The following is a 22,999-nucleotide window of genomic DNA, read 5'->3' as shown; positions in this document are numbered from 1 at the left end:
AGAATTGGCGGCTTTGTCATGTAAAAGCCCTTATCTGATTTTCCATATGGATAGGGCGGAATTGAGGACTCGTTCCCAATTTCTTCCTAAGGTGGTATCAGCTTTTCATTTGAACCAACCTATTGTGGTGCCTGCGGCTACTCGGAACTTGGAGGATTCCAAGTTGCTGGACGTAGTCAGGGCCCTGAAAATCTATGTTTCCAGGACGGCTGGAGTCAGGAAAACTGACTCGCTATTTATCCTGTATGCGCCCAACAAGCTGGGTGCTCTTGCTTCAAAGCAGTCTATTGCTCGCTGGATCTGTAGTACGATTCAACTTGCACATTCTGCGGCTGGACTGCCGCATCCTAAATCTGTAAAAGCCCGTTCCATGAGGAAAGTGGGCTCTTCTTGGGCGGCTGCCCGTGGGGTCTCGGCTTTACAACTTTGCCGAGCTGCTACTTGGTCGGGTTCAAACACATTTGCTAAATTCTACAAGTTTGATACCCTGGCTGAGGAGGACCTTGAGTTTGCTCATTCGGTGCTGCAAAGTCATCCGCACTCTCCCGCCCGTTTGGGAGCTTTGGTATAATCCCCATGGTCCTTACGGAGTTCCCAGCATCCACTAGGACGTCAGAGAAAATAAGAATTTACTCACCGGTAATTCTATTTCTCGTAGTCCGTAGTGGATGCTGGGCGCCCATCCCAAGTGCGGATTGTCTGCAATACTTGTATATAGTTATTGCCTAACTAAAGGGTTATTGTTTGGAGCCATCTGTTGAGAGGCTCAGTTGTTATTCATACTGTTCACTGGGTATAGTATCACAAGTTGTACGGTGTGATTGGTGTGGCTGGTATGAGTCTTACCCGGGATTCCAAATCCTTTCCTTATTGTGTCAGCTCTTCCGGGCACATTTTCCTAACTGAGGTCTGGAGGAGGGGCATAGAGGGAGGAGCCAGTGCACACCAGGTAGTCCTAAATCTTTTAGTTGTGCCCAGTCTCCTGCGGAGCCGCTATTCCCCATGGTCCTTACGGAGTTCCCAGCATCCACTACGGACTACGAGAAATAGAATTACCGGTGAGTAAATTCTTATTTTCTCTTACGTCCTAGAGGATGCTGGGGACTCCAAAAGGACCATGGGGTATAGACAGATCCGCAGGAACCTGGGCACACTATAAAGACTTAAACTGGATGTGAACTGGCTCCTCCCTCTATGCCCCTCCTCCAGACCTCAGTTAGACTTTGTGCCCAGGAGTGATGGGACACACACTAGGGGAGCTCTCCTGAGTTTCTCTAAAAAGACTTTATATTAGGTTTTTTATTTTCAGGAAGACCTGCTGGCAACAGGCTCCCTGCATCGTGGGACTGAGGGGAGAGAAGCAGGACCTACTTCTTCTTAGTTCAAAGGCTCTGCTTCTCGGCTACTGGACACCATTAGCTCCAGAGGGTTCGATCACTTGGTGCGTCTAGCTGCTTGTTACCGGAGCCACGCCGTCACCCCCCTCACAGAAGCCAGAAGAAAGAAGCCAGGTGAGTGTTGGAAGAAAAGAAGACTTCAGTGACGGCAGAAGACTTCAGTAACGGAGGTAACATGCAGTGGTTAGGCTGCCCTCCATGCTCCCACACACCAACGCACTCAGAGGGTGCAGGACGCTGGGGGGGAGCGCCCTGGGCGGCATGTTGCTGAGGTTGATATCACTGGGGGGGGGGCTCATATTTAGGTGCCTGGGCACCGGGTATGGTCTCCCCGCCAGTGTGCTGCAGAACGGGGGGAGTAGCAGCGGTAGCGCTGCCCTCCCTGCTCCTATTTACCGGCGCCTGTTGCAGGGTGCAGGGCGCTGGGGGGGAGCGCCCTGGGCGGCATATTTCTAAGGGCTTCGCTGGCGCGGCGACATACTTAGGGGCTCGACCTCCGGGTATGTTCACCCCGCCAGTGTCCCGCAAGACGGAGGGAGTAGCAGCGGTAGCGCTGCCCTCCCTGCTCCCGTTTACCGGCGCCTATTGCAGGGTGCAGGGCGCTGGGGGGTAGCGCCCTGGGGGCATGTTTCGGAGTGCTTAGCTGGCGGGGGGGCATACTTAGAAGCTCGGACGCCGGGTATGTTCCCCCGCCAGTGTACCGCAGCGCGCCCCTGCTCCCACACACCAACGGCTTCCGAGGGTGCAGGGCGCAGGGGGGGGGGGCGCCCTGGGCAGCGTTTGCTATATGGCTCATTTGAGGCAATATATACATCCCCCCAAGCTCAATATAGACATATTAGTTTGAGCGGGCTTTAGCGCGCCGATTAGGGGCGGAGCTTAGCCCTCACAACAGAGTCAGCGCCATTTTCTGCAGCTCCCCGCCAAAGCCTTGCTTTATAGTATGGAGGAGGGGGAGCACAGTGATTTTTAGTGCTACATGGCAGATATATAGCACTCTGTTTATAATGGACGCATAATCCTTGTTGTGTTATGATTTTCAGTGTTTTCCTATATATTACCCACTATCGGTTAGTCGACCTGTATGTCGACATGTGTGAGGGCTTGGTTACAAGCTGCTGTGGGGACATTAAGTATTAGCAGGTTGGTGTTTGTGTGCTTATAAAAGTAGACACGCCATGGGAGACACAGTTGTTGGTGGGTGCCCTGTCGGCATCAACGGTATTACTGGGTAAAAAGATTGACAGGCTGTTATGGCCGGGTACCTGTATATGTAATTATAGATATAGATAGTGGGAGTGTTATTGAATTTATATACGCTTCCTTCAGACCCCTCGGGGTTCCAAGGTTGTTATTTTTTACCCGCTTACTATTCCCTGCTGTCGACATCTACTAAGTTTCTGTCGGCCATAACGTTACTGGTAGATCCACATCTGGGGCATGTCAGCACATTCGGAACACATTACTGTCACTGGGGACCTAACGGGTCTGGACAATCCAATTCTGTATATATATATATATATATATATATATATATATGTATTATATATGCATAGTTAGGATATGTGTGTCATATGGCGTATTACATTATGTATATCCATGAATGCTGATATAATAGTATTTCTTCTCATGTGCTGGTCGCTCTGTTGACTAAGCTCCAGTTCGGCTGTGACGAGTTGGTATTCGAGTCTCTCAAGGAGTCCGAAGGCTTATTCTCTTCCTGACGCGGAGAGATCATTGGGGCATTCAACTCCTGGTCGACGCGGAGCCCGGTCGTTAAGAATCATACACGGGAAGCTAAGTGATATTTTATTTCTATACCTTGTTGCACTGCATGTACAGGGGGCAGTGTTATGTTCGGAAAGACATCCGATAAAATTACCTTACAGAGAGTGGGTAAGGTTGCCTCTGTTGTTTATACTCTGTAACATTGCAGCTGGTTGCCGAGTGACGGCGGGATGTGTAACCGGGAAGGTGCTGAGGTTACCTTCGAGAGATACTAGAGGGTCGGTATAAAGCGGTTTGCGATACCTCAGTTCAGTCAAGCTCGGGGAATACCACCGGTGGGTCTAACTTCGTGAGTTAGTCTCCTTCGCAACGGTTGGGGACGCATTCCTTTTGTAGGATGCAGTCGTTTAATCGTTCAATACCGTTACTTTTTTCTTTTTCTGTGCAGACAGTTGAAGCTGAAAAGGTAAGAATTCTGCAGCCTTGTTTGGTTCGCAGAAGCGGATCTTGTTTGCTGAGTCTATCTGGCTAGATCCCACTCCGGTGGGGTCTCGTCGACTAAGTTTCGGTTAGTCCAGAAATTGTTTAAGACCTGTGAGTTGATTATACAATCCATAGGGGGACATTCTGAGTTACAAATGTTCCCGTCAATATTTTTCTAATAGATCTTACCGATTCCCCTCTGGTCGGGGAGGTAGTAAGCGACGCCTTATCAGAGTTGCGTCCGGTTCAGGACTTTATCCTGCCATCCCCGTTAAAAAAAAAAAAAAAAAGAAGTTCTGCTTACGAAGGGGAACTAAAGGATTATATTTACCATTTCACCAGAGTGTTGGCGGTATGATGGTTGTCCTTCTATAGTAAGAGCCATTGTCATTCTGCTCTGAGACATTCGCCTGATTGAGGCGAGGTCAAGTAACAAAGGGTGCAAACAGTTGTTTCTCCCTGACTGTTCTTCAACACAGGGAATGACTGTTGTTCACGGCGACGCAGTGTCTTCAAGTGGGTGTCTGAGTAGATACTGACTGGTTGAGTTTCTGCGGGTTTTCCTGTGGAAAGAGGTCTTAGGATCCGGAGTCGGATCAGTTTGATTGTGACAATCCATCATTAGATTCTGTTTATGAAGCAGGTGGGTGCGGCCTACGGGGCCTTGTGGTTGACCAGGTCGTATGCCAGAGTGCTTTTCGAGGGTCCAGTTGGTAATGGGGTCCGGGTCTCACCGACACTTGCACCGGAATTTAGTCCTACTGCCCGGGGCTTCGCTCATGTGGTGTCTACTCGGTTCTCACCTTCTAGAGGGAGCTGTCCTGACATGGGACGTATTTCCAGATAAAACGGTCAGGCTGGGAAGTTTGTCTGCGATAAACTTTTTTGATTTCAGTAATACTTTATTAGCAGGCGTCGTTCTGGAGTTAAACGACGGAGAAATAACTTTCCCCGGCAGGCGCAAGCTCCATCCGGGAAAAGTACACCCGTCATCGAGAAGTTTCACGGATGTGACAAGTCTTGGAGGACTGCCTCAATTGGATATGTTCGTGCCTTCATCGATGGGAGGCCTTGTGGATGTTGTTCCAGGTCAAGGGACACGCATGCTATGGCAGGCGATGCCCTCGTGACGCCTTGGGTGTTTTCAGTCGGTCTTGGCGTCCTCTACGTTTTCGCTCTTTCGGAGGGTGCTACACGTAAGAAGAACAAAGGTTCGGGCGATCCTCTTTGCTTCGGTCTAGCCAAGGAGGGCTTGGTTTCCAGTTTTTCGGGGTTTGCTCATAGTAGTTCTGTGGCCTCCTCCTCTACCGGTGGAACTGTTACAACAAATTTCGGCCGTGCATCAAGACTTGCCGAGGCTACGTTTGATGGTGTGGCGGTTTATTACCATGTTCTAACCAACGGGGTTTACCCAGTGAGGTCATTTCCGCCCTTCTTCGGGCTAGAAAGGAAGTAAAGGCAACGGTTTACCACTGTAGTTGGCTTATATATATGTGTCTTGGTATGCATCCTAGAAGACTCCTATGGAAGTTTTTCAGCTGGGTTGTTTTGCTCCACTCTTGGCAAGCAGGGGTGGATACGGGCCTAGGGTTAGGCCCTTTTTCAGGGCAGTTTGGCCTTATAGATATTCTTTATAAGAGCATTAGCCACCTCTCTGGAAGTTCAGGCTTTCGGGACAGGTGTACTGCACATCCACCTTTCATTTGTGCACCATTGACACAGTGGACTCTGAACTTGGTGTTGCGTTTCTAGGGTATCACACTGATTGGAACCTTTATAAACGGTTGCGTTAAAGTTTCTCTCTTGGATAGTGGTCATGTTTTTGTTCTTGTTTGGATGACCGCAAGGCGGTTGTCGGAAGTAGCGACTTTGTCTTACACGAGCCCTGTTTGATCTTCCAAGTGGATAGAATTGAGAACTCGGATTGTAGTTCTGTCGAAAAGGGTTTTCGGGGTCTATCAAAAGCCTGCCTGGGTTAATGCCTGTGGTAACTTCGGTATTGGCTGATTCAATGTCTCTCGATGTAGTCAGGGCTTTGAAGATTTATATCGCCAATTGAGCTCAGTTTGGGGAAACGGAGGCTCTGTTTGTCCGGTATGCTCCCAGCGTGTTTGGGGCGCCTGCGTCTCTACAGGCTGTTACACGCTGAATCTGTGATACGTTTCGCTGTGCTAGTTCTGTGGCTGGATTGCAGTTGCCGAAGTCGGGGGAGACCCATTTTACTAGGAAGATGGGCTCTTCTTGGGCGGTTGCCTGAGGTGTCTCGGCGGGTTAACTTTGCCGAGCGGTTGCTGGGTCGGGTTTCGAACACCTTGGATAAGCTCTACAAGTTTGATACCCTGGATGATGGGGACCTCATGTTTGCTCAATCGGTGCTGCAGAGTCGTACGCACTCTCCCGCCCGTTCTGGAGCTTTGGTATTGACCCCATGGTCCTTTTGGAGTCCCCAGCATCCTCTAGGACGTAAGAGAAAATAGGATTTTGGTACCTACCGGTAAATCCTTTTATCCTAGTCCGTAGAGGATGCTGGGCGCCCGTCCCAGTGCGTACTGTGTCTGCAGTTATTGATTTGGTGGCACTTTGTGGTGTTTCTTCTCTTGTCAGGTTGTTGCTGACGGTGTTCATGCCATGGCATGTGGTTTCGTATTATTGGTTGGGTTGACACAGGTTGTGTTACCTGTTCTTTCAGCATAGTGCTGTCAGTTTTTCATACCGTGGGCTGGTATTCTGTTGAAGGCCATGTCTGGCGGTATGTTTGTGGTGTGAGCTGGTATAACACTCACTGTGGTTAAATTTATAAATTCTTTCCTCAAAATGTCCATCTCTCCTGGGCACAGTTTTCTAACTGAGGTCTGGAGGAGGGACATAGAGGGAGGAGCCAGTTCACACCCAGTTTAAGTCTTTATAGTGTGCCCAGGTTCCTGCGGATCCATCTATACCCCATGGTCCTTTTGGAGTCCCCAGCATACTACTTACAGAAGAGTAAAGTGGAGATCAGCATAGCAGAGTGAATGGGCACTGTTGCCCCCCCCCCCTCCCCCGCACACACACCCCCTGAACTCTGTGCCATATAGCTACCACAGTGTATTTTTTTTATATAGCTTTGACCATGGTTTTCACTGTATTAAAGTGTTATGTACCCGTGAAAATAATTGTGTCTCTGTGATACCTCACACTTAAAATCTTTTGTATATATTCTGCTAGGGATTCAGTATGTAATACCGATGGCTGGGATGCTGGCCGTCAGTATACCGACAGCGGCATCCCAGCCACCAGGATGCTGGCAGTGGGGCTCACTGCACTCACCACGCTGCAGGGACGGTGGATCGCCACAGGTTATATTCTTCCTCGATGGGTTTTGTGGACGCCCAGAGGGGGAGAAAAGCCTGTGGTGCTGGGATTCCGGCACCGGCATTGTAGCGCTGTGCGGGATCCCGGCGTCTGCATTTTGATTGCCAGGATCCCGTGCGGCGGGATCTTCACCGCTTCTCCTCTGCAGAGTGCCATTCTATCCTGAATTAAGTATGGTAAATAGGAGTTGATTGGATGACAGTTCGTGAAAACCTGGAAAGAGATAATAATAACTACCTAGGAAACGTGTCTGTTGCATAAATTAGTGAACCATTGTTACATTTTTCTTTCGTATTTAGATCTCATACATATTGTTAGTGGAGTGGCGATCTTTTATGCTTTATTTGCATTATCTGATAGTTGACTCTATATCTACACTTAAATCACGCAAACTTGTTTTGCCAAACAATAGTTAACAGTTTAATAACTTTGTTTTAATGCGGTTTTTTTTTTGCTTGTTATTAATTTAAGCTTAATTACTTTATGTAAATTAGTATCTAATATGGAAAAGATCCTCATGTTATACAATATGTGCAATGGAATAAAGAAAGGCAACAACTGCTTAATAACAGATGGAACAGACAGATGAGCTGAGAGCAAGGCATTGGGGGACATGTATGAAAATGGGGCTAGAAATCCAAAAACAGTACATTTCTTTTAACCTTACTTTATAATTAATGATCCAATATTCTTGTCTTTCACCTTCTGTAAATGTTTTTGTTAGTGAAGAAGCTACTAAATATTTTTGTATCATTTTTGAGAGCTGGTCGAACATTTGTAAATTGGGTACATGTTACTCCAAAACTACATGCTATATTTGCCTGAAAGCAAAATTCTATGTGCTGTGCAGTGCACTGCGCCGCCTGTGTGTATGTCAGGTTTACTACTAGTAAGCATCATCTACCCTGTAATACAGGGGTGGGCAATTATTTCAGCTGGGGGGCCGCTTAACACTTCCAGCGAATATTCGAGGGCCACACACAAAATACTCAAAAAGAGATCCCTTTTTACACATTACGGCAGACAGCGTGCCCTTTTTACACATTACGGCAGACAGCGTCCCCCTTTTTACACATTACGACAGACAACGTCCCCTTTTTACAGATTACGACAGACAGCACCCCCATTTTTATAATTACGGCAGACAGCGCCCCCGTTTTTATACATTACGGCAAACAGCGCCCCCATTTTTATACATTACGGCAGACAGCGCCCCCGTTTTTATACATTACGGCAGACAGTGCCCCCGTTTTTACACATTACGGCAGACAGCACCCCCGTTTTTACACATTACGGCAGACAGCGTCCCCGTTTTTACACATTACGGCAGACAGCATCCCCTTTTTACACATTACGGCAGACAGTCCCTACCCCCCTTTCCCCACCCTCCCCTAAACCTATATAGCAGTCCTTACCCTCCCCCTCCCCTAAACCCATATAACCATTTTTAACTCCCCTCCCCTGAACTTATATGGCAGCTTTAGCTTTATCCAGGACAGGGGGTTTACCTATTTGTCAGTGGCAGACGATCCCCGCTGTCTGATGATCCGCGCTGCTGCTGCTGCTGCCGCCGCTTCTCCTCACTGGCCGCCGCTTCTTCTCCCCGCTGGCCGCCGCTTCTTCTCCCCGCTGGCCGCCGTTTCTTCTCCCCACTGGCCGCCGTTTCTTCTCCCCACTGGCCGCTTCTGCTCCGAGTCCCCACTGCAGTGCCCGCCCAGCGCCGCCCCCTGTGACGCCCAGCGCATGATAGAGGAAATCCCGGTCAGCTGACCCTGTGACGTGACCGGGATTTCCTCAGCGGCGCCGCGTCTGAGAGCAGTGCAATGACAAGCGGCCTGTCGGGCCAGGCAGGATCGGTCCGCGGGCCGCATCCGGCCCCCGGGCCGCTTGTTGCCCACCCCTACTGTAATAGGTGCATAAGAATAAGATACACCTCCAAACAGGCCAATTTACACTTCCTTCCAACACAGCGTAGCCCGTAGTTCTATTACTCACCCTCACAGAGCGTTTCCTACGTGAGAACAGCCCAGTTACACGCTTCTATTGTAAGAGTAGATGCAATAGAGATGCATTGGGGAGGCAATCACGAGACCGCCTTTCGGGATCCCGGCGGTCACAATGCCGCCACCGGAATCCCGACAGGTGGTGAAATGCCGCTGCCAGAATACCGGCGCCACAGTCTCTTTTTCCCTCTGTGGGTGTCCACAATACCCATACGAGGAGAATAGATCCTGTGGCGAGCGCAGCAAGCCACCGTGCCCGCAGTGTGGCGAGCATCGCGAGCCCGTAAGGGGCTCTCTAGCGCTTGCCCCACTGCCAGTATACTGGCGGCTGGGATCCCGCTGTAGGAATCATGACAGCCCCGGCTGCCGGTAAAAGGTATGCACTCCGATGCATAGCTCATACTTACATACGCTGAGTTTCAGATTATGCGCAGGCAAAATCCCCTTAACAACTTCTGCATCTGCACCTACATGTCCCTCTGTAATGTAAAAACTGTGTACGTGTCACTGGCAGCTGTCCATTTGTATAATGCTTATCTATATCATCTGGGCGTCGCTCACTGATCCATCTTCTATTTTAGCACATGTTACTTTCCAGATTATCTTAGATGTTTGGCAGCGTGTTCCTGACCCTGTGCTATTTGTCGCCATGCATGATACTGAGAAGAGAGAGCAGCTGGAGAGAGCCACAGATCTCTGTATTGTCAGCCAGATATGTGCATTATTTCCAAACATCTCACTTCAAAGCAGTATGAGCAAGTGCTGGGCTCTTTTCTTCCTCACAAAGCAAACTGAGGATTAGACTGCTTTATGCAGTGACAAATAGTCTATTTCTGGGGTATTGATGACGTGGACATAAATCATATATTGTGCATATTACCTTAGAAGAATAGATCCCTGTAAGAGATATAAGCTTCAATTCTTTTTATGTTTATTTAGCTGCTGCAATACAATAAATTGTTCCAGGGGCGTAACTAAAACTTCGGAGCTTATAAGCAAGCACACCTTTCCTCGGGATGTAGTTATGTCCACCGGTCACAATACCTCCCCCTACATCCCATCCCCTTAGAAACCCGACAGTCGGCATGCCGACTAGCAGGGATTATTCCCACTCGTGGGTGTCCCAAGACACCCATAGAGTGGGAATAGAACCTGTGGTGAGCGCAGCTCGCCACCGAGCCTGCAAGGGGCTTGTTGCGCTTGCCCCACCCGCCGGGCATCTCGATGCTGGGATCCCAGCGTCTGTATGGTGACTGCCGGTCACGCATACCCAACCCCTTTCCTCAGCCAATAGCTTTAGTTGCTGTGGTGATGGGTGCTGAGAGCTACTGACAGGATTTTTTTTACTCACTATAATATAGCCTGGAGACATTAATAAAGACTTTATTAATGTTTCCAGGCTATAATATTGGGAGTATTAGTGACTGTCCTGATAAATATGATGTTCATAAATACATTTTGCGTACCTCTTAACAATTCACTATAAGACAAGAGAGTACCATTTTGGAGCATGGTCCTGCCTTCCCGCTATCCAGAGTATTGACCCAATTTGCGGGGGTTTAGGAGGTGGTATATCTGCATGAAATATATAGTTTGTCTTTTGAAAAGCCATGGCCTCTACACGCCCCTCGATGGGCAGTACGGATGGTGTAATGGTTAGCATCACTGCCTCACGGCACTGAGGTCATGGGTTCAATTCCCACCATGGCCCTAACTGTTTGGGGTTTGTATATTTTCCTTGTGTTTGTGTGGGTTTCCTCAGGGTACTACGGTTTCCTAGTACACTCCAAAAATTTTCTGGTAGGTTAATTAGCTCCCAACAAAAATTAACCCTAGAGTGTAAGTGTGTGCGTGTATATGTGTTTAGGGGGTCATTCCGAGTTGATCGCTAGCTGCTTTTGTTCGCAGCGCGGCGAACAGGCAAAAAAATCGTCACTTCTGCGCATGCGTATGGTACGCAGTGCGCATGCGTGACGTACTTTCACACAAAACTATGCAGTTTCACACAAGGTCGAGCAACGCTTTTCAGTCGCACTGCTGATCAGTGAGTGATTGACAGGAAAAGGGCGTTTCTGGGAGGTAACTGACCGTTTTCCAGGAGTGTGCTAAAAAACGCAGGCGTGTCCGGTAAAAACGCAGGCGTGCCTGGGGAAATGGGGGTGTGACTAGCCGAACGCAGGGCGTGTATGTGACGTCAAAACAGGAACTAAACTGTCTGCAGTGATCGCAAGGTAGGAGTAGGTTTGGAGCTACTCAGAACCGTCATGAAATTTTTTTGCGAGCAGTTCTGCTAACCTTTCGTTCGCACTTCTGCTAAGCTAAGATACACTCCCAGAGGGCGGCGGCTTAGCGTTTGCACTGCTGCTAAAAGCAGCTAGCGAGCGATCAACTCGGAATGACCCCCTTAGGCAGATGGTCCAAGTGGTTCTTATCTGTCATCAAATTCTATGTTTCTATGACACCACCAAGTGTTGATTAGTTAAACAGTACTGCATTATAGGTTGGTTGGTTGGTTGGTTGGTTGGTTGGTTGGTTGTCTCATTGAGGGGAAAACTTTAAAAATACAGATCTGAAGTAACTTGATATCTAAAGGCCCGTACACACTGGTCGATATATCGGCCGTTCTCTTGAACGGCCGATATATCGCGGGACCGTCGGCCAGTGTGTACGGCCGATACGTCTGTGAACTCAGTCGTTCACAGACGTATCGCGTCTGGCGCGCAGCACAGCCGACGGCCAATATATCTACCGATATATTGGCGCATCACTGTGTGTGTACGGGGCGGTCGGCCGACCGCCCGTACACATGCTGCGGCGGCCGGCGGTGATTGACAGCTGAACTGGGCGGGCGTGTGTACACGCCCGCCCAGTTCATGACGTCAGTCCCCGACGGATCGGGCAGTGTGTATGCTGAACACACTGCCCGATCCGTCCATAGATATATCTGCAGATCAATGGATCTGCAAATATATCTACTAGTGTGTACCCACCTTAAGACCTACTTATCTAAATGAAGTGTGATTTGAAGAATTTCCCAATTACTTTAGCATCAAGCAAGAAAATTCCAAGTATCAGGTGATACTGACTTTATAATACTATAACAGGATCTGCTGCATTTAATACAGCGGGTTAGGCGCAGCAAGATTTCTTCAGTGTTGTAAACACTATAAGGGAATATTTTCTTTTTATATGGGTTAACATAACGGTTGTAGTCATAGTCTACATCTCAAAATTAGTATCCAAGGAGAGTTATATAGAAAGTTTGCCTCAGCCTTGTTGTAGCGAATCCAAATTATTATTGCTATTTATAGGTCTACATATCTGCATATATAATTGCATTTGTTTACAGTATTTTGCCATTTCTTGGATAGAGTGAGACTATTTCATGTTTCTCTCTGTCTTGTCCATTATATAATTTATCAGCTAGTTTATATATGTACATCTGTTGATAATAGTACCCGAATTTGCACTTGTCAGGTATGTATCTCAGCTATGTTACTCTGATATAAGAAAGCAAAATGAATTAAGTATAAGCTTGAGGGCTCAGCTTGATTCCACCACAGCTTTTCCTGTTGTCAGTTTAAAACTGTACTATTAGTCTCAGACAGCTTCTGGGCTCACACTGCAATGTACAATAACTTAAGGCTAACTTCAGTGCCCTGTCAACGTTCCTGCAGTATTGCTTAGAAAGAGTTATCACTACTTGTCTGCTCATCTGCGTGTTATGGTGGTAAGGAGTTCCAAATTCACACCGCTTACACAGTGAAAGATATTGTCCACATTTTTGTAAATTTACCTCATTGGTTCGTTCAAGAGTCCTGCAACTTTACTTTATCCTGCTGGCTTCCTTCTGCGCTTTTCAGTCATGTCTTTGCATTATCTGAAAGTTCATTTCTGTGCCACATAATATGGCACAGCTCTACTGTATTCTCTACATCAGTTACAATAGTATTAGGAAAGCTGCTTGTGTCATATCAAAGCGCAGCAAAGATAACAAAGTGTGACTTCTGATCTAAAGAGGTGGCCGAAAATCACAGCAGGAAGATATAATGGAAAAATGGGTCCGGATGTAATGGAGTGCGAGACGGCCGGAGCGCTGAGATTCTGGCCAAACTTGTAAGTTTTTTTAAAAGAAACCTCTTGCCTTGTAAATGTTTGCTCCTTTAAAAAAAATTCGTACAAGGTCGGGCGGAATCTCAGAGCTCCGGCCGTCTCGCACTCCATTACATCCGGCCAATGCTATTAGTTAAAGTCAAAGGAGCCTGAAAAAGCTAATAAATTAAAATCACCTGAAGGTTGACAAAAACTTTACTTTGGAGACAAGGAACAAGTAGGTAATGTACAAGTTTTGATTCCCAGTCATGTGACTTGTAATTATATGTTTTAAGAAAACGTGTCACACTACAGTAAGGCAAAGAACTGTGAAGTGTCTCCTATTCTTTAACGTTTAATATATAATGATGAGTTTACAAGAGACAGTGATAAAATCTGTGTGTTTTTTCTTCGGCTGTCTACATTTCATAGCATTCCCTTTAGTCAATCAATAGAATTTCTTCTAGATCTAGATGAAAATACTGTTTGCCCTGTTTCCCTGGGAACTGTGTGACTGTAGAGATGTTTCAAGACTATATAGGGAAAGAAACCATTAGTCAGACATATTTTATCCTTTCTTACAAAAGATTGTGAAGACATTAACATAACATTTTCATTTATCACAAATTGCTATATTTAATAGAAAACTAGATGCAAAAACAGACGATGGGATGCAGGTATGAAAGGGACCACTCACCTTCCATCATGTAAGAGAGTCCTGCCAGGAGACAGTTGTTTGTTCCTGATCATCTTCTCTTGCCTTCTCCCAGTATCATCAGATTACTTCTGAGCATACACCCAGCACATCTCAGGCATTGCAGCTCATGCCAGAAGTGGAATAGGAGTAATTGTCCTCTGTAAGTGCAGTTGACAGTAAAAAATGTGCAAAAGATCAGTATCAGAATTCTGTACTCAAGAGAGGACAATTAATCCTACTGAATTTTATATGTGTTCTCACCCTTGCTCAGGAAGCTGCTGAATGCAGCTAAACCAACCCAAGCCATACCATGGAAAATGAATAATAAGTGTGTGTATTTGGGTATGTATGTATTTGGCATTACTCTACCCAATGGCTCAGAGTCTCAAGTTGGTTGTGGTTGTTGTCTTTTTAAGACACAATTTATTTATTTATTTATTGGCAGTTTCTTGCAATGCAGTTTTGCCCCCATAAGTTTCATAAGTGTCAACAATGGTGATAGGAGGAGCATCAGTCCTGATGGAGAAGGAATAGGAGATCCCCCAACAGCGGTTCTCTCCCCCTAGGGTTATAACAGAATACATATACGTGTGACCGGCAGACGGGATGCCGACTGTCACCATACCGACAGCAGCATCCCATCAGCCGGAATGCCGGCAGCGAGCCAGCACTTGCCATGTTTCGGGCCGAAATTCGCCACAGGTTATATTCCCCACTCGGGTGATGGTGTGGACCCACCACCCAAGTGGGAATACCGGGCTGCAGTCGGGATTCCAACTGCAGCCATTTTCCCCACTGTCGGGATTCCGGCGTCGGTATCCTGAACACCGGGATCCGACAAGTGGTATATTAACCGCATCCCGTTATAACAGCTAACTCGATTGCAAGATGCAATTATCAGGAAGAAAAAAGAAAATGGTAACACTAATGTTGATCATTGTTAAATTACCCTGTGACTTGGAAAAAAAAAAAAAACAACCTTTAAGTAATAATACTGAACATGATAATAAAGCTAATTTACAACCATGGTACAGTAGCTGTCTGCTAAGCTTTATTGATTATTCATCACCATTGTTTATCTGTAAGGCTCCACAAACCTCGCTGAATAGTCAAGATGACAAATTAAAAAATACAAATACAGTATACATAAAAACCAAACATGTACACATGAGGATGTGCAGACATTAAAGGGAAGTAAGGGCATTGCCCCATTATCTTGTAGTTTATAGGGGCTAATTTCTGTACCTTGGTTCTGATTTCGCTCTTAGATCCTGATAAGAGTATTTATACATGGTACAGAGGGCCTAAGTATGCTTTTGACATTTGAACCTACCTGAGTCTATTAGTCCTTTGCTGCTTATTCCAGCGTTACAGATATTGGAACCCTCACTTACAGTTTCCTGCAAGCAGACAGTAGTCCTGACTGGAGCATCTCAGTCTTTTTGAATACTGTGCAGCTTAGACTCATGTTACTATTGGACAAAGATGAAGCAGAGCACAGTATGGTCTGGCCCCGAAATAATACTTGAGCGATAGCAGAAGTGATATCCATTGTAAATTGGTCTCAGCCCTATAGAAGTAATCATTGCCAAGGCTGGCACGAGAGAGTTATGCTGGAACCGAGAGGATCACACTTCTTTCCTTTCCCTCTTTCCTTAATCAGTGCTAAAACCAAAACATACCTTACATATAATAATACGCATGATATAAAGTATTAGGTGGAAGAAGTTTGTGACTTTGTCTATTGTTAAACTAAACTTCCTAACAAACACTTGTAGTCAGGAGATTAAGGATTTATTATATCTGCTGGAAAATTGCAGATTTCCATAATCATACAGGAATATTTTCAATTTAATTATAGTTTGTGTAATAAGGAGCATCAGGAAATGTATACACATTTAAATTGTAGAGTTGTAAACATAATTTGAGAGATATTATATACAACATAAAGTTTTATAGAGCCTCTCAGCCTTGGGGAGACATGTTCCACCTAATTTCACGAACAATAATATAATGACTTTACAGTGTGCGCTACTGTCTCATATTGCTATGCTTCCCCAGGTGGTAGTACTCTGTACGACCCCAAGCCTGTTATCATTTACAGAAGCCCCATGTAGACTTTAATAACAATTTACATTTATATAGTACATAAAATGCTCACAATATCAGCACCATTCCACTTGATGGCAGTTTATTATTTCCTTCATATGTGTTGTAGTCAATGTTCCCAAAATGACTGTGAGCGCTATTTTCCATGACGGTAAGATTTGCAGTAGGAATTATAATTCTAACAAAACTTAACATAATTGTAAAAAGTTTCTTTAGAGGAGCAATACAGGAGGACAAGCGAACTAAGCGAGTGAATTGCTTGAATGTATCTGTATAGTATACAGTTCAGAATCAATTACCCGCAAGATGCTGCCAGAGCAACTTCACTAGATAGGTCTCCCTGCTTATTCCTGTTTGCAGCCTATGGAGGTGCAGACGGAAACCAGCCTACTGTAACTGAGCTTATTGTCGCAGTGCCAGCTGCCTGTAGCTATGAATCTTGCCCTTTGTGTTGTCTCAAAAAATAAAAATAAATTATTGTAGTATGTGAATAAAAGATCTTACTCCATAAACACATGTATAATAAATATATAAAATAATAATGAGCATTCTGCTTGTTTATTATTTAAAGAGATCCATTATATCCATGAATGTAAAACTCCCCGTTGTCATACCTCCTGCAAAATCAGCATACTGGGGCAAATGTATTAAGCCTGGAGAAGTGATAAAGCTGTGATAAGTGCAAGGTGATAACGCACCAGCCGAGCAACTCCAATATGTACATTGACAGTTAGGAGCTGATTGGCTGGTGCGTTATCACCTTGCACTTATCACTGCTTTATCACTTCTCCAGGCTTAATACATCTGCCCCAGAATGAGCTCTGCCTCTAATCCATCCAATTAATCCTCAATCTTCCCCCCATTTTGGGACAACTCCACCCACTTTTATGGAAGCTCTTCTCCTTTCAATTTCTAATAATCATAACAGTTAGGAGATGTGAAGTACTATCTTAAATGGCAATAGATGTAGCCTCAAAGTCAGGGCACATACTGTATATGTTTTGTTAACATCTATTTCATTTGGGGAAAAGGAAGGCAAGAGCCACACCTATGTTTAATGTAACCTGCTAGTGACAGCAACAGGATGAAGAAAAATGTAAACAGTGTTACATTGGGAAAGGGGGCCTTTGCCACATCTGCTGGATTGAATGTTGGGTATACACTGTCCGATATACCGCAAGCCCATCGGCGCGTGTGTACCCCATATATGTCTGTGAACAACATCCTTCACAGACATATACCATCAGCTATGCAGCACAGCCTATGGCAGACATATCTGTAGATATATCGGGCCATCTGGCTGTGTGTACGGGCGGACCGCCGCCCGCCTGTACACTTGCTGCGGGGGGCTGATGTCACAGTTGCCAGGCAAATTCAAATGCCTGCCCAGCTGGGGATCCTGACCTGCACATTTAGCGGCCGATCAGCAAGTGTTTACACATACCTTGATCTCCCGTTTGGTGGGCACAAGAGCGTGTCTGCCAATGTGTCGGTCAAGTATGTACCTGGCTTAATGGTAAATTGGGGCTTGTTTTTAGCACATCTGGATGAGTATCTGCCTAAAGTGTACAAGTGAGGGAAGGATTTGCACAAAGGGGGACATTTACTAAGCAGTGATAAGAGCGGAGAAGTGAGCCAGTGGAGACGTTGCCCCATAACCAATCAGCAGCTCTGTATAATTTTATAGTATGCAAATTATAGATGTTACTTCAGTGCTGATTGGTTGCCATGGGCAACTTCTCCACTGGCTCACTTCTCCGCTCTTATCACTGCTTAGTAAATGTCCCCCATAGTTACAGTAGTTACAGAAATAACAAAATACAATAACGGACTATAAATATTGTAAGTAGAAGTTAAATGAAAATGTACCTAATTGTTTGTTTAGATATGATAACCAAATTCACAGATCAATTATAGCAAACTAGAACAGCGCTGAGCTCTGAAGACATACAATAGGACAACATTCAACATTTACCAATGTACTTGTACTGTTATTTGGGCCCAATGGGTCCAACTACCAAATGGAGATGGTAGCAGCAGTGACATTTAAGACTAAGCACTAGATATTTAATCTAATGTACTTTGCTATATTTTATCTATGAAAGCACCAGTAATCAACACCATCTTGCTGATGTAAGCACTAGTCTCGTATTAAATATTCATATAATAGTACATACAGTAATATCTCCAAGCAGAATGAGAAGAGTGGGGGATTTTGGACAGTCCTTGCATATTCCTGGCTTCTGCAGAACTGGTATTTAGATGATCAGTGTACAGGATGCATTTACTGGACATAAAGACAGGATAATGGAATGATTAGAAAACTGGACAATGTCTGATATGATATGTTCTCTCTAAATGTATCTCTGAACCACTTTAATGTTATTGCAGCCATCTTTAAATATTTGATGAACGCTGATTGACACTTTGTGATTCCATGTTAGTAACGGATTATAGCTTCATCTCCACCATACACACACAGACAACTCACAGCACAACACTGTGTCAGAATTTATATCCAATTTGTACTTGAAACATTGCTCATGTGCTGTACAGTGATGCTATAGAGCAATCAATATACATAAAGCAGTTGAGCCTCAAAGTTTATTGATCCAGAGGTGAAATATGTAGTGCAGGTTGCAGCAGGGCTGATGGCACAGGCTTAGTTTGAAATAGTACTTCCATCATTCTAACCTTTGCTGGCAGAAATCCATTGTTTATTATCACAGACTTCGAACAGGGAATCCTGGGAGCCCTTAAGCATGAGTACAGTATAGGATAGGGACCTAGAATTTTCACTACAGAGAAAGCTTGCTTATTCTTAATGCAGCATTTCATTATTCCATGAATGTATAGTTCTCATTTCTTCCCAGGAAATCCACTGGGCTTATTTTTATGACGCCTTTACTCAATAAAGTGTAATCATTTGTTTAAGGAGGAGATGTACCATAAAAATATATGTACTGAATGTCTTATTATAATGCTTATTTGTTGACCTGGAATATTATTTAGTGTATATCGTTGTAATGTCAAAATGTTTAGCAAACAGTCTGTACAACATATAAATATTATAAATTTATTATACAGATTATACATTTATTTATAACACTATAGGGAATATGTAATAGGGTCCGAGTTTGCAGGAGGTGGGGGATGCCAACCGGTTTCAGGTGTTTTTTAAAAGCGGCAATCATTTACAAGGCATGGTTTTGCTTGTAAATGATTACTACTTTAAAAAAGATGTTTGAGATCAGCTGGCACCCCCCACCTCTGGCAAACTCTGACCCTATAACATATGCCCCCTACAGTATATAATAGAAGTAGAAAAAATATCTAGCGATGTTATTTTTATTACAGAACAGCACTGAGTGGAAGCCAGAATCTTGCCAAGATTGCACTTGTCATGACAATATTGTGGTCTGCAACAAGACGCTTTGTAGAGACCCCCAGTGTGATTTCACAAAGGTACTGTACAATTTTGAAAGTGTAACTGTATTCTTGATTGATATATCTATCTAACTATCTATCTGTCTATATCTATAAAGGTACACATATTCACCAATAAGCAATCTTTATTCAAGTATATGATTTTATACAGAGCTGATTTTGTGTTATCAATGCATACGCTGTCCTGCAATTACAGGAGTTAAAGCAGTGATCATCTAGTCTTTTGATCCCACCTATACTCCTTGCAAAATCTCCTATAACCTAAAAATATCAGTAGATTACAGCCCATGTGAATCTCATAGCCGGTCCCAAGCCCTGATAAATGGGATGGGGTTGTTCCCGTGGTGAAGGAATCTTTTAATGCCTTAAAAGACCCCAATACCCAGGTGATCTTTCAAATTCTGCTCAAAAACAGGTTAACACCTTTATCACCTAATGATGATGTAAACCACAGCTGGACTGACACGAAAACGTTAATTAAAGAGTCCCTCAGACAGACATGCCCAATTAAAACATTACTTTATACTTAATGGAAGAACATGCGCAATTTATAAACATTAACGGTCAGTACGAATGGTGTAGTGGTTAGCTTTACTGCCTCACAGCACTGAGGTCATGGGTTCAATTCCCACCATGGCCCTAACTGTGTGGAGTTTGTATATACTCCCCATACTTGCGTGGGTTTCCTCCGGGTACTCCGGTTTCCTTCCACAATCCAAAAATATACTGGTAGGTTAATTGGCTCCCAACAAAATTAACCCTAGGGTGAATGTGTGTGCGTGTACATGTGGTAGGGAACATAGATTGTAAGCTCCACTGGGGCAGAGACTGATATGAATGGCCAAATATTCTCTGTAAAGCGCTGCGGAATATGTGTGCTATATAAATAACTGGTAATAAATAAATAATAAATAATTAACTATGAACTCTACCTACGCATGAATAGACAAAGCAGATAAAAAAGCATGGTGGAAAAGAAAAGCCCAAGAAATGGATGAGGCCAGTAGAACATGAGTCACAGCTGCTGTACAGTACAGTATATTACACAGCTGCAATGGAAAATTTAGAACCTCCACCACCAACATAAAAGATCTAAATGGCCTTCAATATTGTAGTAACATAACGAATTACCCTTCAAATGCAGATGAAATTAGATGGGCAATTAAAAATCTGAAGAATGGAAAAGCACCAGGCATTGATAACATCCCAGCAGAAGCTTTAATAGCAGGAGGAAACGTAATTGTAAACCAACTTAAGAGACCTATATGCATTTGTCTGGAAAGACTCCTGTGTGCCAGAAGACTTCAAAGATACCTTTATAATTCCTATTCACAAACAAAGGTGATCCTACAAATTGTAAAAACTACAGAGTCATAAGTTTGCTAACAACATCCAGCAAAATACTAACATCAATTATAAAATCAAGGCTACTAAAAAAACGTGAAAGCAACTGTAGGAACAACAAGCTGGATTTAGTCCCTGTAGAGGATGCAGTAACCATATTTTTGCTATCAAGCAAATACTCGAATCATGTCTACAATCAAAGATAGAACTTTTTCTAGTATTTGTTGACTTTAAATGTGCCTTTGACAGTGTGGACCGAGAATCAACTGCCGTCATCAAGGTTGTATAGTATGGCCCATGCGCTTCAACATAGCTATGGACTGTATTCTCAGAAAAACTTTTCAGAATGAAATGGGCAATGTTACTGGCAAATATACAGCCCTCACAGATTTAGTCTACGCCGATGATATCGTCTTCCTAACCGAAAACATGCAATATTCCCAAAACATCCTACATAAGCTCAGAGGCGTCACTCACCTCTGTGACACCCGGTGCGGCAGCGATGATAAAAGGGGTGGGGCTTCGCTATAATGGGCGGGGCTTAAATAGAGGGACGGGGCTTCGCGGACGGAACCCATTTTTAAAATGTTGCAGGCACGCAAAGGGGGCGGGGCTTTGCGGAGGGGCGGGGCTTCGCGTCCCGACACCCGTTTTTTTTTTCACTGGGGGGTGTGGGAGGTGAGGGCTGACTCTCGGGAGGTGCTGTCCCTGCAGTGCTGGCTCCTACAAAGTGACAGGAGCCGAGTGCTGCACATAATATAACAGTGCAGCACTCGGCTTCTGTCACTCTGCAGGAGCCGGCATTTTGGTGTCACCCCTCGGCGGGTGACACCCGGGAGCGGGCCGCACCCCCCGCACCCCCCTTGTGACGCCACTGCATAAGCTCCACACAAATGCAGCAAAGCTTGGCTTAGAAATAAATGCAGAAAAAAACAAGTACATTTTTACTGGAACTACGCCTGTGCAGCTAAACCTAGATGGAAACATCATTGAACAAGTAGATACTGTTTTAATACCTGGGTTCAACTATCAATGGTCAACAGATTGCCGCTACAGGTGACATCACAAGTCGTATCGGTTGTGCCACAGCTCCCTTTGCATCTCTGAAATAGGCCTATGGAACCAACAGGACATTTCAATGCATCGGTTAGAACAATAATACTTGGTTCAGAATCATGGACAATCCTTAAAAATGACCTAACTAGGCTGGAGCATTTCCAATTGAGGTGCTTACGAAACATGCTACAAGTAAAACTAACAGACCACTGGAGAAAGGAAAACATCTGAAAACTATGCCAAGACCAACCCACAATCGAATCCTATATTGAAAGACAGCATTTAACGTTGTTCGGACATGTCTGCAGAATGGAGCCTAAAAGAATAGCATACCAGTGCCTAAATCACACACGCCTGGATGGATAGAAAATAGCACATAGGGGGTTATTCAGAGATGAACGCAGATCTTGCTTCTTCTTTTATTTTATTTTTCTCTAACGTCCTAGAGGATGCTGGGACTCCGTAAGGACCATGGGGAATAGACGGGCTCCGCAGGAGGCATGGGCACTTTAAGAAAGACTTTGGACTCTGGGTGTGCACTGGCTCCTCCCTCTATGCCCCTCCTCCAGACCCCAGTTTTAGACTGTGCCCAGGGGAGAATGGGTGCACTGCAGGGAGCTCTCCTGAGTTTCCTGCTTAGAAAGCATTTTTGTTAGGATTTTTTCTCTTTTTCAGGGAGCACTGCTGGCAACAGGCTCCCTGCATCGAGGGACTGAGGAGAGAGGAGCAGACCTACTTAAATGATAGGCTCTGCTTCCTCGGCTACTGGACACCATTAGCTCCAGAGGGAGTGAACACAGGTTCGTCCTGGGCGTCCACCCCAGAGCCACGCCGCCGTTCTCCTCACAGAGCCAGAAGAAACGAAGACAGAAGACGTCTCAGGCGGCAGAAGCCTTCGGTGCTTCACTGAGGTAACGCACAGCACCGCAGCTGTGCGTCATTGCTCCCATACACCTCACACACTCCGGTCACTGTAAGGGTGCAGGGCGCGGGGGGGGGGGGGGGGGGGGTGCCCTGGCAATAAAACACCTCTCCTATGGCAAAAGTCTATATACATGTACAGGTGGGCACTGTACATGTATATAAAAGAGCCCCCGCCATTTGTTAGTAAGTTTGAGCGGGACAGAAGCCCGCCGCCGAGGGGGCGGGGCTTCTCCCTCAGAACTCACCAGCGCCATTTTCTCTCCACAGCACCGCTGAGAGGAAGCTCCCCGGACTCTCCCCTGCTTGACACACGGTGAAAGGGGGTTTTAAAGTAGAGGGGGGGCACATTATTGGCGTTTATACATTAA

The 22,999-nt window shown here is 45.2% G+C and overlaps 1 protein-coding gene across 1 annotated transcript in view; it reads left to right on the top strand.

Moving 5' to 3' along the window:
- The window catches only part of FRAS1 (Fraser extracellular matrix complex subunit 1), an 887,592-nt gene that overhangs the window by 275,217 nt on the left and 589,376 nt on the right, over window positions 1-22,999 (top strand). Inside the window, exon 3 of the mRNA XM_063919583.1 lies at window positions 19,218-19,325. Within this exon, the coding sequence (XP_063775653.1) occupies window positions 19,218-19,325 (108 nt within the window). The remainder of the gene's footprint in view (window positions 1-19,217; window positions 19,326-22,999) is intronic.

The sequence above is a fragment of the Pseudophryne corroboree genome, chromosome 1 (assembly GCF_028390025.1).
Source record: "Pseudophryne corroboree isolate aPseCor3 chromosome 1, aPseCor3.hap2, whole genome shotgun sequence".
Lineage (NCBI taxonomy): Eukaryota > Metazoa > Chordata > Amphibia > Anura > Myobatrachidae > Pseudophryne > Pseudophryne corroboree.
This window is presented reverse-complemented; position numbering and strand designations above follow the sequence as displayed.